This window comes from Vicia villosa, unplaced genomic scaffold (assembly GCF_029867415.1).
Source record: "Vicia villosa cultivar HV-30 ecotype Madison, WI unplaced genomic scaffold, Vvil1.0 ctg.001055F_1_1, whole genome shotgun sequence".
In the NCBI taxonomy this organism is placed as follows: domain Eukaryota; kingdom Viridiplantae; phylum Streptophyta; class Magnoliopsida; order Fabales; family Fabaceae; genus Vicia; species Vicia villosa.
This window is the reverse complement of record NW_026705464.1, coordinates 435,219-456,426: the sequence shown is the minus strand read 5'-3', so window position 1 is coordinate 456,426 and position 21,208 is coordinate 435,219. Positions and strand designations below refer to the sequence as shown.

Sequence of the window (21,208 nt, the reverse complement as noted above, 5' to 3'; positions counted from 1 at the left end):
GGCATACTTGCACACACAAGTAAGGTCCCCCTCTTGAATGAAATGAATCCAGTTATTCTGTCACTCTTTCAAAATGTTTGTGGTAGAATAGTGCAAATACCTCTCTGTAGAGATGATTTCATGTCTCTTTACTGTAAACAGAGATTTAATTCCAAGCTTCAACCTTGAGCTTCAAGCAAGGCACCAAAAAAAAACAATTAATTTCCCTAGTTAGTTCCCCGAACTACATTAAGCTCTGACTTCCACTAGGGATATGTAGGCATGAGGTTCACAAGGAATCTCAGCGAGCTAATAAAATACCAAAAATAGTCAGTCTGTCTATCTGTCTGTCTTTTCAAATCAAATCAATTCCTTCTCCTAACACAAAGGAGAAACTTTCCCAATCATTAGCAGCAAACACAATCACAAATGACACATAGAAGGTTCCTGTAGAGTACTACAGATATGTAGGGTGTTTAAACACTTCCCTATGTATAACCGACCTCCCGGACTCCAGAATTTCTAGTCTAGGTGAAATCCCCACACTTAGCAAACTCCTAGGGTTTAGTTGAGATATTTTTTCCCCTTTCCTACTCGTAGGACAAATAAGAAAGTTCGTGTGATATCGTAGGAAGAACTGAAATAAAATTCATCCCACCACGGGCGCATTCTCCTTCCAAATTTCGCGTGAAGGGTTTAGCGTGCCGTCCTCCCAAGTGAAACGGGGAGGTAAAGAAAACGACACCACAGGTGTCTTGGCTAAAAGAGGGGGATTCGAATAGTAGTTTTTTCATAAGGTAATGAAGCAAAGGAGAAGGCGCAATCACCTTGGGCCGATTCGGGTTACGAGAGGAATGGTTGAATCGGTGGAAGATGTGGGAGAAGCGGTGTTTAATCATTTTGGGATCAAATTTTTGGAAACGGAGGAGGTTAGACCTTGTTTAGAGGGAATTTCTTTGAATTCTATTAGTTGTGAGGAGGCGGAGGGGCTAGAGAGACCTTTTCTTGAAAGGGAGATTAAAGAGGCAGTTTGGGCTTGTGGAGTAAATAAAAGTCCGGGTCCGGATGGCTACTTTTTTCTTTTTTTCAAAAAGTGTTGGCATTTTGTAAAGCTTGACTTTATTCGTTATTTCAATTATCTTTTCGTCGGAAAGGCTTTATCAAAGGCGGTTACTTCTTCCTTTTTGACACTTATTCCGAAGACTTCTAATCCGATTGGATTGGATGAGTATAGGCCTATATGTTTAGTGGGATGCATGTACAAGGTGGCGGCGAATATTTTGGCGGGGAGATTAAAAGGAGTGTTACATTCTATTATTTCATCTTCTCAAAGTGCTTTTGTTCCCGGAAGACAACTCCTAGATGGTGTTTTAGTGGCTAACGAGGTGGTGGACTTCGCTAGAAAAGAAGGTAAAAGTTGTACTCTTTTCAAAGTTGATTTTGACAAGGCTTATGATAAAGTTAGTTGGAATTTTTTGAGATATATGTTAAGAAGAATGGGGTTTGGGGAGAAGTGGATGAAGTGGATGGAATCTTTGGTGTTTACTAGTAGTATGTCGGTGTTGGTTAATGGGAGTCCCACGAAGGAATTTAATGTTTCTAGAGGTTTGAGGCAAGGAGACCCCCTTTCTCCTTTTCTTTTAGTCATTGTGGCGGAAGGTCTTTCGGGTTTTATTAGACAATCCATAGAGTTGAGAGAATTCCAAAGGTTTGTGATTAAGGAGTCTTGTTCGGTGGATGTTCTCCAATTTGCGGATGATACATTAATTGTGGGCGAAGGAAGTTGGAAACATGTTTGGGCCATAAAGGCGGTTCTTCGCGCGTTTGAGATTGTTTCGGGCCTTGGGATCAATTACCACAAAAGTAAGTTGATTGGCATTAATACTAATAGGGGTTTTTTGGAAGGGGCATCTTTTTTACTTTCATGTAAGTTGGAGGAAAGTAATTTTTATTTTCTTGGTATTCCCATTGGATTTAATCCAAGAAAGGAGGACACATGGAAGCCGCTTGTGACTAAGATGAAAAATAGGTTGGAAGGATGGACGAACCGCTTCTTGAATTTTGGAGGTAGAATCACTCTTTTAAAGTCCATTCTTAGTTCTTTAGCTATTTTCACTATGTCTTTTTATAGGATGCCTAATAAAGTGGTGAGAAGGATTAATTCCATTCAAAGTAAATTCTTGTGGGGCGGTGTGGAGGAAAAGAGGAGAATTCATTGGGTGAAGTGGGAGGATGTTACTTTACCGGTGGATAAAGGGGGCTTGGGAGTTAAAAATATTTCTTTGTTTAATGTGGCTCTCCTTAACAAGTGGAGGTGGCGAATTCTTCAAGGTCAAGATTCTCTTTGGTTTGAAGTTTTGAAAGCAAGGTATGGAGATTTATCATCTAATGTCTTTAGCACCACCAAGGATGCCATTGTTTCTCCATCTTTTTCGTTTTGGTGGATCCTATAGTAGAAAGAACTAGTTTTATTGTTAATAATGGTTTTTGTACTCCGTTTTGGGATTCCAAGTGGATTCTTGAAGAACCTTTGAAAGAGGCTTTTCCGGTGTTATATGAGTTGTCTTGTATGAAAAAAGTTTCGATAGCAGCGATGGATGGTTGGATGGAAGGTGTTTGGAAGTGGGATAATTTCGGTATTTCCGATATGCTTGTTAGTAATGATGCGTCGGCGGAGGAGTTGGTATGTTTGAAAAGTAGGGTGGAAGAGTTTAGAGGGTGGGGCGTCGGCAAAGACTCGGTGGTGTGGAGTGGGTGTCCAGAAAAGGAGTTTTCGGTAGCTTCGTGTTATTATTTTTTGGATTCCATTAGGATTCCTTTTGGCCCCACTAATGTTCATGATGGTGTGTTTAGCTTGATTTGGAAGTTGGAGGTTCCGTTTAAAATTAAAGCTTTTGGTTGGAGGTTGTTCCGTAATAGACTTCCTACTAGGGAGATGTTGGTAAGTAGAGGTGTGGTTCTCCCTTTAGTGAATTCTTTTTGTATATTTTGTGGTAATGACACGGAAACCATGCACCATCTATTTTTTAGATGCGGGGTGGTAAAGAAGATATGGAGTGAAATAGAGTTTTGGGTAGGAAAAAGCAATGGTGTTTTTGAAGAGTGCTTTTCGCATTTTATGGAGTGGCACTCCTTTTTTGATGTGAATATGGTGAAAGTTAGGAAATTGGGGATTATTTGGTTAGCTACTATTTGGGCGATATGGTTGGTTAGAAATGGCGTGTGTTTCCGGGACGACCCGTGGAATGTCAACAATACCGTTTGGAATATTAAATTGATGGCTTGGAAGTGGTCTTTTTGTGGGAATATTACTCAGTCCAATTACTCTTTTTACGAGTTTTGTAAGGAGCCAATTTATTTCCTCTCGTAATTGTAATTGGTGTGTAATTTTCCTAGTTTGAACTCGGTTCTTTTGTTTGTAATCGGGTTGGAGAACCCTTAGTTCTCCCGTTATTAAATTTCTTGCTTTCTAAAAAAAAAGTAAACTTTTCTCCGTTTACTAAATATAAAATATTTGTAACTTATTCAAATTTATAAAATATTTGTAACTTATTTGAAAATATTTGTAACTTATTTGAAAATATTTGTAACCTAATCATTAATTTAAAAATATTTGTATCAACAATAATTTTTTCCCTTTATAAAAATATTTGCATCAAAAATAGATCTTTTTCGTTTATAAAAATGTTTATATCCAAGATACATCTTTTCCCGTATTTAAAAAGAACGTCGTTTTAAAAAAATTGGATCAACAATATACATTAAAAAATAAAGTAACACTTACTTTTAATTTATGGTAAAATAATTTTTTAACTTCTATATTATAAAAAATTTAGTTTAAAATTTATATTTTGTTTTAGTATTTTTATAACTTAGAAGATTAAAAAATGTTAAATTTTATAATTTAATATTTGAATGTGGGCACCAACTATAATTTATAAATTGGTTCATTAATTGAGGCCAAACTTTTTAAAATATATGGTAATGTTTTTAATTTAAATGTGTTTCATATTCTCATTAAATGGTGGCTCAATAAATGTCAATAAATTGTTACAAAAAAAAATATCAATAAATTTAAATTTAAATCAAATATATAATAAAGATTGAAGATATTCAATAGAAGATATTAGGATTCTAAAGGATAAAAATAAAAAGGCAATTAAAAGCCAACTATTGAAAATAATTTGCATTATGATGCAACATTTATGCCATGAATTCTATCCAAAAAATTCAATGCGTGGAAGCAGATATTAAATAGCATAATATCCCTACTATGTAATTAGGATAATGAATATAAATTATGAGATTATAATATCTTATGTACAATTTTGCTTCCTAATTCTTGCGGTATACAAAAATAGTGAAAAATGAATTCTTATTTACTAACTTATTTAATAACTTACATATATATATATCTCATCAATTCAGGATAAATTTGCAAGTAAAAAATTTAAAAAAGGCCAAAATAAATAAGATGACAACCAAAACACATTTAAGGCAATAAAAAACATAAATGGTAAAGATTCGAAAGCCTACTTTTACCAAAAGTTTTTTGCTTGATAGAGAGGTAAAACAAAAATTGTAAAATCCTTTTCAAGTAAATCACTTCAAAACTGAATCCTCCATTTCCCACTATTACTTGACCACTTTCAGAGAACCTTAAAAATCACGTTTCGAGAAACATAAGTTGAAAATAATAATTGAACATCATTCTAAATGATTATAAAAATAACTTTTACATAAACATTTATGATTAATTGAGAGATCGAAACAATTGATGCATGTGCATCCCAGAACACTACACAATATTTTTACTAATATTATACCTACACAATCATCCCGGAAAAGATACACTGTCAAAAGTTCTTAACTTCATTTCCTTTCTCTTAAAAAGATAGTCAAGATTTGTGATGTCAAAGTATAATACAATCTGGACCAACACATGAAACACTTGAAGCAATGAGACCAATAGTTTGTTGCTTTGCCAACTCATTGTCGTATATACGTTCTGTTGAAAAGCACTGAGAAAAATAATGCACCCTTGATTACTTAAGGACTCATAAAGGTGAACAAATATAATAGTAAACATAAGACAACAAACATAATACAAAAAGGCCCTAACCTTGTGGATAGCTAAAGTTACCTTGTTTCCATTATTGGTTTGAATTCCGGCTTCTTCTCCAATAATACTCAGTACCACTCTAAAAAGTGGAAAAAAAATCTTTGAATAGATGTGGATATTCTCTACTTTAACTTAAATTGACGGAGATACAAAACCATCAATAGACCTACAACTAAAATATTTGATGCACTGATAGATGACACATGTTTTGAATGTTAACATAAATTGTAACCTTGCAAGTTTCATACATATAATCTGCCAAAAGAAAAAAGATGGGTCTGAGTTAATTTCACATGAGACAATAACCGCGTACTTCTTCTAATCACAGAGATATATGATTATCAATTGCTAAGGCCGACACCGATTCCCGTCAGCCCACAAGCAAACAGAGTAATTGCGTGGAATATAATGAAGTCGTATGCTACAGCAAGCAATAACTTATGTATTATCCACAAACCCCACAGGAATGTATGAGTGCTTCCAACGGTGAAATTGAAAACAGAACACCAAATCAAAAGGATAAGACTGTGTATCTTGCTGACAAAATTCAAAGAAGATTATGAAAATTATATAACATCAGAGATCCATGTAAATGCATTCCATATATTCCTTTTTTTTTTAAACTTAAAAGGAGGTTTAGATCGATTTGTTCAATCTAATAAAAACAAAAAAATTCGGTTAGAACACATACAAACACACAAACAAACAAACAAACAAACAATGAGAGGAAAATATAAATTGGTAAATGAAGTTACATATTTGGATACAAAAGCCAGAGTAAAAGGACCAAATTGATATGAAGTCTGATTTTTGTCTTCAGGACCAAGATCCTGGCTTTTTGAATGGGTTCAGGTTTTTTGGCGAGGAGGTTAAGGAGTTATTCATTTTGAATGGACTTTTCTAAGATGCTTCTAACTATCTCAAATTTTTTATCAGCAGTCAATAATCTTCTCAAATTCAAAAATGAAAATGGATAAGAGAGCAAGAGGCAAATATGTAGATAAGTATTGATAGAAACTTACGGTGGAGGATTTGTTGGGATTGGGTTGGATGATTCAGCGACGAAGATTGGTTTCAGTGCTTCTGCGGCGGCGGAGGTTTCTTCTGTGATTTGGACGGACGCCTTTGGGTAAATTGAGAATAGGGTTTGGAGAAGATATGAAAAGAGGGTTATCTTCCATAAATCCCTCGAATCATTGATATCTCTAAAAATTCTGAAATGGAAATAGGGAGATTTAAGATATGAGAGTATGCATTGAGTCAAGAGAGATATAATGTCTCGCATGAAATGGCTTTTCATTTCTCAAGGTGAAATGACTTTTCATTTCTCAAGGTGAAATTTGAAATTTGAAATCCAATATTATGTCTTTCCAGCTTCTTGTGTATTAAAATAAATAAAAAATCAATAAGAAAATAATGAGGGATTGACACATCAGCAGTCATTAATATCAAATCAATGAGATTGTGTAATGTGGAATAATTATGATCAATGTGGAATAATTAAAAAAAAATGAAATTGAAGAGTGGGGTAAATAAATCGTGCAGATTTTATAGTGCCGCCATGTCAACAAAATTAAGATTTCAATCAACCACATTTGAGTATTTAACAATTAGACTAATTTGCCCTTAATTATTAAATTAGTTTAGCTTAAACTCAATTAGGGTATACGTGGAATTTCCAAGTACTTTAACTTTTATATATTGTTAATAGATCTCATTTTATAATTAAAAATACTTCTAATCGCAATAATGCATACTCCATCTGTCCCAAATTATAAGAGAAATTCACTTTTTAGATTCATTGAATATTTAATGTATCTAGTTGATATATAGACCAGATACATTAATTATTCAATGAATCTAAAAATGAAATTTCTCTTATAATTTGAGACGGAGGGAGTAATTATTTCCATTCAAGAAGTATAGAAAATTTGGGGGAACTGAGAAGAAAATATATTATAAGAATCTAATTCATTTTTTATTTTTATTATCAGATACGAGGATCAATAAGAATCCCACAAACTTCTATTATTAAAGCCAAACACTTAGTGTTTCTTGTATCAGAGTTTTAATGTGTTTTTAATTGTTGTGTTTGTTCCACGAGATTAAAGATTAAATAAAAAGAGAAATTACATGTTTAGTTATACAGGGAGAAAATTGTGATTTTTTTTTTTAAATAACAATGTTTAAAAAAAAACACAAAAAATCATGTTTTCAGATTATTTACCTATCAGAGATTAAACAGAGGTCAGGCTGAGGAGCAACATATTCTTAGAGATTTCTTAGAAAGAAACTCCAAGCCGCGGCAGTTTCACCTTCAACAATTGTGAACGCCACTGGAAATATATTGTTGTTCCCGTCCTGTGCAACTGCCATAAGCATGGTTCCCTTGTATTTGCCGTATAACCATGTTCCATCAATTTGAAGTATGGGTTTAAAATATGCAAACTCTCGTACACAAGGTTTGAACGCCCAAAAAAGGTGATGGAATATTCCGTTTCCTTGGACAGGGTTCCCATTCGGGGCATGCGCGGGTAGTGTCTCTAGAATAGAAACAGTGTCAGGTGCGTAAGTTTGTAGCGCAGTAAGGTAGCGAAGAAGATTTTTGTATGACTCCTCCCAGTTGTCGTAGACTTTTTCAATTGCCTTTGTTTTTGCAACCCAGGCCTTTCTGTAAGATGGAGTTTAGTTCTAGGCTGTAATGATATGCGAGATAATATTTTTTACCTTCAAAGACGGATTAGAGCTTATGAGAGGCGAGATCTCCAGACAGATAAGATCGCCACTGAGCTTCGTATGATCCTGGGAAGTGTTAGGGATGACACATGTGTGTTGTTGCGTAATCGACCCTATGACCCGTGCATTACTTCTCTTCCTATAAGAAGCCAACAGTCTAAAGCCACACTCTGGATTTTTACAAGTGATTACATACCGTTCCAGGTTTGAACGATCTACTTCAAAATCAACATTGTGCATCATGTGCCATTTTTTAATTGTTCTAAGACATGCCTCCTTAGAAGGAAACTTGTCTATTTCCTTTAACTCATTGTCACTTTGGATGTACGGGGTGAAGAAGATATCAGATGATGGTTCGTCACCTTGCAAGTTCAAGATACTCATATGTGCTGGAGGTGCGTACACATGAGCTGGAGGCACCGACATGTGTTGTTCGTCTTTGAATTCCTCGTTGACCATGTCATCAAATTCAGTTTCCAGATCTTCTTCTTCCTCGTCTATGACATCAACCTCTTCTTGCTCGTTGACGGGTGGGTCAATAACTTGCGATAAACAATATGAGGTTCTTGTGTCTCAACCTGTATCGTAACGTACAGCTCGATGGCATCGAAGCCAGAATATTCGTGGTTAGCAAACATATTTTGGAGGTCTTCCTCATTTGCAATCTCCATCTCATAAAACTTGATGGTGTTGTTTTTATTGAAAGAAGGATACTGGTAGACAATGTTTGCAATAGGACCCATTGCAATCTTAGCCTAAAGTCGCTGATGGAAGGATGTAAAGGTGACTCTTTTGCTTAACAAAAATGGCACAATTTGAGTGTTTCTCATCAGAAAACCAGTTGTTTCAGATATGTAAGTCTCACTGTTTAGATGGGCATTTACCAAGTATTGGGGAGGTGAAGTCATTGTTTCGGGTTAGTGTTTGGGTGTTGTAATATCAGGTGATAATATGCAATATTGTTTGTGTGTGTTGTAGTGTTTAGAAATATTGGTTGTCTTATATAAGATAAGATAATGCTCTATTGTGCACTGTTTACCAACATGCTTACAGCCTTGCATTATGTAATATAGAGTCAGTCAATAGATTCTAACGTGACGAGACTAGATAGACGCACACTGATCTATGTCTGCCTCAAGGTTCCAACATGACGAGACTAGAGAGACGCACACTGATCTATGTCTGTCTCAGGATGATGTGACTATACAGACGCACACTGATCTATGTTTGTCTCAAGATTTTAACATGACGAGACTAGATAGACGCACGCTGATCTATGTCTGTCTTAGGATGATGTGACTATACAGACGCACACTGCTTTATGTCTGCCTAAAGATTCCAACATGAAGAGACTAGACAGACGCACGCTGATCTATGTTTGTCTCTGGATGATGTGACTATACAGACGCACGCTGCTCTATGTCTATCTCAAGATTCCAAATTGATTGTAAAAGACAAACACACAATGATAAATGTTTGTTATTTTACTTAATGTTTGCAACAACCACAACAAACACAACAACCATATCAATTATAATTAAATGATCCAAGGTCTGATTACCCCATAATAATGTTTGCAACATATACTTGGAAAACACTACAACAACTGGTAGAACACGAAATTACATTGCAACAATAAAATAACACAAAACAAGAGGATTTTCAAGTATGATGTATCTGACCACATCATACACAATACACAATTTAAACTACTCAAGTATCACTGCTAGAACAAGTGGATTTTCAACGCCTCGATTAACTTCTCCACTGTGTGTCCAAAACATTAGATCCACATCCACATCGTCTTTCACACGATCCTAATAATACATGTAGGTGCCTTCTGGGTTATCATCCGTCAACGTAATGTATGGACAACAATAATCTATATGTTTAACTTTTCTGTTTGACCATCGAGTTGACGAAACCCGGTGTTTATGGCTCTAACAATTCTCTTGAAATCCCAATGGGGGTTCAGTCAAACCCTCATGTGACTACCTTCCTCAAAAAACACTACAACCCAAACTGAATCCATTTATAACTATTGGAAGTAAGAAAAAGATTTGATACTTCAACCTCCACACACACACCTCTATTTATAGAAGAGCCTACCACTTCTACCAATTACTTTTTAGCGGGAAAATAGTGTACAATATTTTATTTTTTGGCGGGAAATTTGTTGTTAATTATTAATAACTTAAATATTCATTGGCGACGTTGTAACGATAAAATATCAATTCATTGAAATATTCGCTGAGCATTTGATTGAACAGTAAAGTTACAGAAATCAAAGAAACTGCGGCATCTAAGATATTACAACGGTTAAAACAATGTCTTTCGTGTACTCCATCATCCGAGTGCATTGGATGTCGTCCTCCATAGCCTCTCACCAACGCTACCTTTCAAGGAGAACACCACCCCTTGTTCTAAGCCTCTTGATACTTCTGATTTCTTCGCCAGGATTGTACTCCCCATCCAAAAACCTTAGGATGGTCCTCTTGAGTTGGTCCATGGAATGGATATTCCAAAACATAACCGGCATGGGAGGTTTGACGGGAGAGAATATGACATGCCCATTCCTTCGATGATACTCCGGTTTATAGTCGAACCGCTTCACAGGTGATGGAGGCTCTGATCTCCGATGCGTGTTATCTGGCCTTATGCGAGATCTCATCCTTAATTCATGTGTGTAGTCTTTTGCACATAAGAAACCCTAATTTATAGAGGGACGCACGCCTATCTTACTGGCGCATAGATTTGTTTTTTCCCTTGAAGTTTCCAAACCAAATGGCGCATATGTTTTTTTTATGAATGCGCCATTTTAATTGGTGCATTAGTATATGGGCCATGTGGTCCCCACCTGGTCCCCACCTGTTTGCGTCTTAATAATTTCTTTGTGTTGCATGCATCTGGAACGATTCCTGTGTAGTTCCCATGCGTCTGAAACAATTCCTGAAATGGTTCCTGAAAAGATTCCTGAAACGATTTCCTCCTACTATTGTATGCATGCAACCCTATACTGTCACCTACTTCTGCCCTGCATGGATGTCACCATGTCCTGTCACCGAAAGCTATGTTGCATGCATGCCAACCAAAATCGTTTTGTTTTCAAACTCCAGATTTCCAATCTTCAAGCATGTCTCTCTTAACCATGGGTGATGCCCACCGAGGAACCATGGAGAACATCGCAGCATATGTAAGTATTTTACTATTATGTTATAACTCCATGTCTCTATTATGTTATAACTTCATATTAATACCTACATAATTATTTTCAGGATGCTTCCCAATTCCGTACTCGTAGTTACTCTATCGTCGCTCCGGACGAACGCATAAAACCATACTTAGAAGTTGCTGGTTTCGGGCCCATTAGCAGCATCGCCGAGTCCTCCATAGATCATAAATTAGTTCTGGCCTTTTTAGAACGCTGGAGGCCGGAGATCCACACGTTCCATCTTCCAACAGGGGAGTGCACCATAACCCTGGAGAATGTACACATGTTGCTAGGCCTTCCAGTAGATGGTAAGGCCATTAATGGTTGTGTAATGCAAGCCAATTCCCTTTGCCAGCAGGCTCTGGGTATAGATCTGATAGAGGGACAAACAAGTGCTAGGGGACAGGGTGTGAACCTTAAGAGGTTAAAGGACTATTATTCAACATTTCATTTGAACGATGATTCTTCCCAAGAAAATATACTCTAGAAAACTAGGTTTTACCTGATCTTGCTTTTTGGAAACGTTTTGTTTCCAGATAGTACCGGTAACACCGTGAATTTTATGTATTTATGTTTGTTAATGAAGTTTACTTGAGTGGGTCTATATAGTTGGGGATCTGCTATCCTGGCTACGTTGTACCAATCCCTTTGCAAGAACGCAAAAAATGATTCTTGTACATTCTATGGATGCACTGTGTTGGTGCAAGTTTTGGGGTGGTGGTGAATGCCTATAATGTCCTCGATTAACAGAATCAGCTGGACCTTCCCATATGCAATGAGGTAACTTTTTAATTCATATTTTTAATGCATAATAAATTGATTATGATTTACTTATGACATATTTATTTGCGTTTCAGATTTTGCGTGAAAAAGATGGACTTCACGAGAAATCCGCGGTCAAATATCACGATGTACCGCCAGCTGATTGATCACTTACGACCCGAGGATGTATTATCTCTAATCTTTTCCTCTTTTTTAAGTGTCTTTTTTATAAATATTTGACCGAAATAATGTATAACTCTTATGCATGCATTTTATCTGGAGACCGTATCTGGAATGCGACCTTGAGCCAAGAGGTGTAGATGCAGCTATTTGGACTGCCAAAACTTGCCTGATTAGGTACAACATCATCGGGATGCATCATAGTGACCGGGTTAAACTCCAGTTCAGAATGCATCAAGGTATACCTGATCCTCTAGCTGACTTGGGAGTATGGCACCTTAAACGAGTAAAACATCAATGGAATCATCAAAATTGGAAGGATTTCGCACCGGAATGGCGCCAGATGTGGAAAAACCGTCGCCAATATGTCCATGACTTCCCCGTGAGTGATCGTGAGATGAAACCTTCTGCATAATACATGAGTTAGTACCGTACCGTTACCACCCCTAATTTAGTTATTGAAGATCTGTTCTACTTGATAGACCCCCGTGTTCAAACCTATATCCTACGACAACAACAACTTGAAGAGGAACTGTAACACCCTTCTAAACCCCGCAGAAATTAATAAAATAATTCAGAGTAAAACATGAAAACAAGGGTGCCACAATTCCAATTAAAACAAATTTATCATAACTTCATTGTCATGCTTTCACTAAGGAACAATTCATCATAATACATAAACATCTCATGTTAACACAGCGGAAAATTCATCATACGGATAAGCATAACATCATCTATGCAATATCCCACAGAATTAATACAATAACAACACGATAGAGTATCATCATAAACTCTAAACTAGCGTTCCCCCAGTGTTACAATATCAGAGCATGACACCTGACGCTACACTAAAACACTGACTTATGAGCTAATCCTCACCAAGTCGAAAGCAGCTATCCTCAATCTGAAAATGTCAACAGTAAGGGTGAGTCTCATCACAGTTAACAAATGTTATTGCATCTTAAATAACAACACATCATAGTTATATTATTCACCCAATTTCATCATATTCAGATTATCAAGAACATCCACCATTTACACAAACGTCAACAAAACACATCTTTCAAACAGACAATCATACTCAACATTAATTCAACAAAACACACAACCAACACGTCATCAATATTTATAACACTGGAATACTTCCAATCATGTTATAAAAGTATGCATATGTATGAACTGACACTATGCATGTGGTACCAACATCATCCAATGGGAATAACCCATGACCGATCTAACATCATCCAGATACGGCCCTGCCAGCACAGATTCCACACAATGGGATTCATGCCCTTTACTGATCCAACACACCCTTATGGATACAGTATCATCAATGAACATGAATGAATGCAAACATACATGAACATACTTATACCATCGTCAAGTCTAATGAGTAACATCGTCAAATACTCATTTCATCATCATCATCATCAACATCATCATCAAAGTATGTTTATATACATTAGCATCATTCAAATACAATCAATCATTATCATCATTATTAAAGAACATACATGTGTCCACATCAATCATCGTCATCAATAAGAAGAACACACATGTATCCACATCATTCCACAACAATCAATCATCATCATATAATTCTCAACAAATCATCACATCATAATGTTTTTCAAAACAACATCTTATATTGTCACATTTCATCATATATGTCAATTATAAATCATCCAACTAAACAAATCGTCACATGATTAATATTTCAACATAGCATGTATTTAACACATCTCATCACATATATGTACAATACATCATTCACCAAGAAATAAAATCATATTTAAAATAATTGGATTCACACCTCATTCCATCATTTAAAACATAGGCTATCTCATAAGATTCATCGTGCTCGAAACGACACTAAAAACGGACCTACGGATTACACATAATTTAACTCTTCTAAGAAAACATCTAACGCTACAGCACGCGGCGCAACCAAAGTTCGCGGCGCGACCTGAACCACACAAACACGTTCGCGGCGCCAACCTATGCACGCGGCGCGATACGAGAAAACAAGTACTCCTTCGCGGCGCCAACACGGGGACGCGGCGCGAACTGGCGATTTCACAGATTTTTGGGTCTGCGTCAGATCCTGCGATCTGACTCAATCTGAGTCCAAAACTGACTCTAAACGTCATATACAGGCAGTTTATCATCAATTGCATCATTATTCATCATCACACATCAAAACAACACATAATCAATCGATAATCCACGCAATTTTCATCAATTCATAACCTCCCTAAACCCGACATATAATCCAATTGACTCAACAACATCCCTAATCAATATTATTATCCAAGAATACGATAATAGATGATAACCAGAGAGTCCCCCCTTACCTTAGCCAAAGATTCTTGATTGGTCTCTCCCTCCATTGCTCCTCTTCACGTACCAGCTTCCCAATCCCTCATCTCCTCTGCTCTGCTTTTCACGTTCCTTTTTCCTTTCTCCCAATTTTCCTTATTTTTATGAAAAATAACATTTTAATTAGTAAAGGGCTTTACTAACATAGCACCCCCTCTTTACTAATACCACACTTGGCCCAATACTATAAACCATCTTTCTTCCAATTAAATCCCACAAACCACCAATAATTCTAATTATAAATTAAATTTCCATTTAAATTAAAAATTAAAATATACGGGTGTTACAACTCTCCCCCACTAAAAGAGTTTTCGTCCTCGAAAACATACCTCAAGTAACCAGCTCGTATAAGAGTCCTCCACCTGATTCTTCAGCTCCCAATTAACATTACCATCGGTCAATCCCCAAAATCCATCTGACATAACCAACAGGAAACATGTTTCATACATTCAAATCCCAGTTCTTACGTCACATTTGACTATCCAAAAGTATACCACTCGCTATAGCTCCAAAAGGTTAACAACAACAGAACATTGAGGTACAACCTATACAATACGCTCAACAGCCGAGCAATACAATTACACAATCTATAGTATGATCAAACTGATCAACACTGCAGTAATGCATACCATCTACCAAACATACCAACCTTAGACATACTCTTCCATCTGAGCGATAAAATAATACTTACACTTTTCACCAACCGCTTCCTTCAAGAAACTCAATACTCATATTCCTATACCATTGAATTCCAATTATCTGACTCCTCTTATGTTAAGCCATCGATTATCCAACACTTTACATTCTGTTTTTTCCGCACTACTCTGACTACTCATCACAATCATCTATACCAATTAGACTTCAGAGCTTTACCCGATCCCGACTCTCTTTACTTATTCGTTCAAGAATCATTCTTCATCATTCATGGTACCAATTTACCACTCAGTAATACTTACTCGCACTCAAAAACAAATTCATGAGTTACTACATCTATTAAACATTCCGGCCATCGGAACGAGTGCACACAAGTAATTATAATCACGCTCATCGGCCTCAATACGCCATTTCTTACAAAACAACTCAAATTGAGTTTCGCTTTTTTCTAAGAATTAAATCAATTCCTCCCTTCATAGAGTATAATTCCTCATTATATCTAGAATCTACAATAACCCCTTAACAACAACACAAAATTATTACAACGTCATATAGCATCAACTCTTCGTTTTAATTTCGCCGAATACATACTCGTTAACTACGTACAACCGTAATAACATATTCATCATCTCGGCAATTATTCAAAAGAGTTATAATTTTTCGACACGACACCCTTACATCCACTGGATTCTAAATCCAATATATAGATCAATACATATTCTCTATGTAGGCTTCCGACATATTAATTCCTTACTTCCCGCGAGTAGTACTCATAACACTACTCCACATCACACTTTCGCTGCGCGACTCTGATTACCCGTCTTAAGTCATCATCCACCATGTTGCACTCTTTCATGTTCACTTCTTCATAAGTTCACACAACATAGTGAGTGATTATTCTCACGGCTTAGTATTCATCACATCTTAAACCATTAAGGTAACAAAACAAGTTTATCTCTTCTATATGATTCCATCTACTACCAACAAGAGATTTAGGGTGATCAAGTCCTAAATTTGTCAATATTAGTTGAAAATCATATTTAAGCATAAACCGTCGTTACTACATAATAGTGTCCCTTTCCGAGTTTGCGCCCAAACTCATTAACATCGTCATAGTCCAATAATTCAGTACGGTGTCCTTCTAGAATATCCTTCTGAAGCTCCAAACATCAGAAACACAAATCCAATCACTCAACCTCATTACATAGTTTTCGTCGATTCTGAATTCACCGTCTTTACTTTGGTAATTCAAAGTCAACCTATCGATCAACTCAACATCATCTTTCTGACCTTCTCTAATCTCGTCAAGAATACCACTAGTCATCTTCTAGCATACTCAATATAACACTATTAGGAGTGCCTTCACATACTAACTCAAGTCTCTAAATTGTCCAATTAAATCCAACTCATTCATCATTAGTACCGACATTTTAAAGACTTCTTACGCAACACAATAGCACAACATTTTCCTCATTAGGATGGTAATTCAAACCAAAATCCTAATCCAAAAAAATATACTCTAATCATCTCTACTGCCTCATATTAAGCCCTTTCTGATCAAAGAGGTACTTCAACTCTTATGATCACTAAACACTTCGAATTTTGAACCATACAATTAACCTGCAAGACCAAGACAACATTCATAACTCGTGGTTTTAATCCAAATTCTATTACATCCTTCACGTCCAAATATCATTTCACTCGGAATCTCAACAAAGTCTTCCTCACGTCAACAAATGTTAGAAATTCCCTACAATTCTTCTTTTATGCTTATCGTTACTTTGCCATCACAAATACGATTCCAAGGGTTCTAAAGTTTACTTCACCTTTACTACTAATTCACTTCTCATTAAAATCCATCGGTACTCAAATCATCTTTGTGACCGAACATCTCGTCGACTTATTCATCAACAACATGTTCTACTCCACGTTGTTTCAAACAATCGCGGTAGTAGGCATTCTTATTCAACAAGTTTCACACTTCCATAACCGACTTCAGAACCTCTCTTCATAGGGTCACTCTACTGTATTTATAACTCTTCCATAAATTAGAACACAATCCCTCCTCCTCGTAGGTTCAAACGGCACATTAATCCGACACTCGGAACTCAAGATATGAATTTTCCAATCATTGCCCGAAAAATGCAACACTGACACCATGCAGCGACACTCTATACGATATATCCAAAACTCCTCAATTGGTAAATTCAATTCTTAAAATTACTCCTCAACAAACCTTCTAATTATTCCTTCGATCCATTCAACACTGACACTGACATCCCGTGCAGTACCAATAAACAAGTCTAGTTATAAGAACAAGAGTAACCGTAACTTCACCTCTTTCCAACGTCATCCTGTCACAATTAAATATGTTACAGCTGCTGCAACTATTTTTATAACAAATTTCATCTCGTTAGTTTTCCGACGCTTCAAACGGAACTCAGTTCGGATGTCCAGAACTCCAGTTATGAATTTTCGAAGTTCTGCAGCTATTCAGCAATTTTCCTGCGTTTTGCTTACGAAAATCTCACTCGAAAACTCATTCTCTTCAACTCGATCACATTCCAAACAGCCCATCATCGTATCTCTTCACTTCCAAACATTCTTATAACTTAAGCGACACATTCCCCCGCCGAAGTCTGCTTTCTGAAACATCACGACAGCAATCCTCCTTGCAAACTCGTAACTGAACCTCTTCCGAGACGCAAGGCTACTCAACTGACAACTTCGCAGCACACCAGCAGAACTGACACATCGCAACATTCTAATTTTCCTCTCCTATAATTAATCACGAAATACTTCTAATCATCTTCTTTCAAGATGTTCCAACTCAATTATCAATCAAATCTTAATTCCAAGTCACCTTCAATTCGGGAAACAACAAACTCCAACAACGCTTGCACTGTTGCCAACAATAGCCTACTCAATCAATCATCTTACAACTGAAACATAATCGATAAGCAAAGCTTCTCCCCCACTTGTTTCAATCTAACACCTGCAACAAAACAAACAAGTATCGACAGTGATTCACTCACATGTCGTGTACCAAGGGATAAAACGCCGACGGTATACAACTGTCGCGCAACTCAACTGACTCAACAATTGGCCGGACGGACCGACCTGCTCTAATACCACTTTTGTAACACCCTTCTAAACCCCGCGGAATTTAATAAAATAATTCAGAGTAAAACATGAAAACAAGGGTGCCACAATTCCAATTAAAACAAATTTATCATAACTTCATTGTCATGCTTTCACTAAGGAACAATTCATCATAATACATAAACATCTCATGTTAACACAGCGGAAAATTCATCATACGGATAAGCATAACATCATCTATGCAATATCCCACAGAATTAATACAATAACAACATGATAGAGTATACTCATAAACTCTAAACTAGCGTTCCCCCAGTGTTACAATATCAGAGCATGACACCTGACGCTACACTAAAACACTGGCTTATGAGCTAATCCTCACCAAGTCGAAAGCAGCTATCCTCAATCTGAAAATGTCAACAGTAAGGGTGAGTCTCATCACAGTTAACAAATGTTATTGCATCTTAAATAACAACACATCATAGTTATTTTATTCACCCAATTTCATCATATTCAGATTATCAGGAACATCCACCATTTACACAAACGTCAACAAAACACATCTTTCAAACAGACAATCATACTCAACATTAATTCAACAAAACACACAACCAACATGTCATCAATATTTATAACACTAGAATACTTCCAATCATGTTATAAAAGTATGCATATGTATGAACTGACACTATGCATGTGGTACCAACATCATCCAATGGGAATAACCCATGACCGATCTAACATCATCCAGATACGGCCCTGCCAGCACAGATTCCACACAATGGGAATCATGCCCTTTACTGATCCAACACACCCTTATGGATACAGTATCATCAATGAGCATGAATGATTGCAAACATACATGAACATACTTATACCATCGTCAAGTCTAATGAGTAACTTTGTCAAATACTCATTTCATCATCATCATCATCAACATCATCATCAAAGTATGTTTATATACATTAGTGTCATACCCCAATTTTTGACCCTAAGATCATATATCATTCATATCCCAATCATTAATCAAGAGCTTCACTTGGAAGTTTTGTTTGTGGTGTTGCACTCACCTCATCAATAAGAGGGACCGTCAAGCACCAATGATTGTTTATCTTGTATGCATATTATACTAACCCAAATACCAAAAATATTGCTTTGTTTCTTTGTAGGTTTTTGTTTTGTAGGTACCAAGCCAAGACATGCAATAAACAAGGCATTTTCCACATTTTGGACTGATGAAATCGATTTCCCTCTTGGGTAAATCGATTTCCCTACAGCAATTTTCAACAAAATCACATTCTGGACAGCATGAAATCGATTTCCCTCCTGGGCAAATCGATTTCCCTAGTGTATTTTGCGCCAAATTCTCTTCTGGAACAGAGTGAAATCGATTTCACTCCTGGGGGAAATCGATTTCCTTAAGGCGAAATTCAAAAAAATAGAGAGGGAAGCTTGATTTGATTTTGGCACCTATTTTCTTTGACCATTTTTGTCATTTTACCAATTTTCCACCTCACCAAAATAATTCCCTTCATTAATTCCATTTTAACCTCATTTTACCATTTTTTACCATTTAAATGCCACTTTAATCACCAATTAAACACAAGTTAATTAACCAAGAGCAAATGACCAAATTGCCACTACTCTTGCTCTCATCCTATAAATAGAGGCGACTACTCTCTCATTTCTCAAGCTTGGAGAGCCAAAAAATTGCTTGCAAATTCATTTCTCACCCTTTCCAAAACCCTCACCCAAAGTTCACTTTCATAAGATTAGTGAGATTCACATTGAATCTTGCTAATTTTGAACTAAACCTCCTACATTTCTCTCTTTTCTTTGGTTGTTCATCTCCAAATTTGAAGGACCTATACACTTTGTGCTTGCTCTTGAAGCTACTCCAAGACTTTTGTTCAAGAAGTGGTAATTTGCTAGATCCATGATGTAGATCTTTATTGCTTGTGTTCAATGCATCTTTGATGCTATATTGATGATATTTGCTGGTTTTGTGATGGAAATTTCGTGCTCAAGTTGATGTGTGATCATAAGGTGTTTGTATATTTGTTCAAATCAAGTTTCATGCCTTTAAATGATGTTTTTGCTGAAATTTACACTGATGAAATCGATTTCCTTAAGGCTGAAATCGATTTCCTGCTGAACGTAACTTGTTTTTTTGAAAACTGCACTATGGAAATCGATTTCCCCCTGCATGAAATCGATTTCCTACTGGCAGAATGTGGTTTTTTTGCCTTTTTTATGCTTGTTTTGGCTTCCTTCTTCCTCCATTTCATTAATATCATTGGATCTAGGATGTTGATAGGTTTGAAATGACCTAATCCATAATATTAGATGAATGATATTAGTGATAGTGTGAGTTGATTATCTTTTGTGAATTTTATTCTTCTTCCTCCATTTCATTAATATCATTGGATCTAGGATGTTGATAGGTTTGAAAGGACCAAATCCATAATATTAGATGAATGATATTAATGATAGTGTGAGTTGACTTTACTTTATGCATTTTATCTTCTTCTTCTCCTTTTTTTCTTTTGATCGATGAAAGTCTTAACACTTTGAGAATTCTTATGGATTCTTAGTAAAGACTAGATCGTTACCTATTTTCTTTTCGTGCGGTATTGCTTTCGGAGAATGATCTACATATCATTTCTCTCGCATGCATTAGCACATAAAGTTTTGACCGGCCTCGTTGTAGGGTGATTTCTACATAAATCACTTGGCGATCTGCTTAACATAGCGCAATATTTCGTGTCCCGAACAAAAAAGATCAAATATGGAAGAGAATTGTATGCGGTTGATTTAAGACTTATGGAAATTTATCGTGTAGTCGCTATGATTTTATCATGCTTCTGATAAATTTCCATTGACTTTAAATCCGAGAACATCCTTCACTCACCATCGATCTTCATTACTAACTTTGATAACATACTTGACAAGTTTCAAGATGGTTATCTTTAACATCTAACAACTAATTTTAATTTCCGCACCTTTATTATACCGCTCTTTATATTTCTCGCTTTATCGCTTTATTTTATCATTTCATCATATTTACATTCCGCTATTTTTCC

General features: G+C 36.3%; 1 protein-coding gene across 1 annotated transcript; it reads left to right on the top strand.

Annotated features, from left to right (window-relative positions):
* Positions 1-2,572: 2,572 nt before the first annotated feature.
* Positions 2,573-3,349, top strand: LOC131632958 (uncharacterized). Its single transcript, XM_058903668.1, has one exon. It carries the CDS (start codon positions 2,573-2,575, stop codon positions 3,347-3,349), a length of 777 nt encoding a protein of 258 aa, XP_058759651.1.
* The last annotated feature ends 17,859 nt before the right edge of the window (positions 3,350-21,208 follow it).

Bases quoted from the DNA above. Each gene is read 5' to 3' on its own strand.
- LOC131632958 (XM_058903668.1), top strand. From the start codon at position 2,573: ATGGATGGTTGGATGGAAGGTGTTTGGAAGTGGGATAATTTCGGTATT.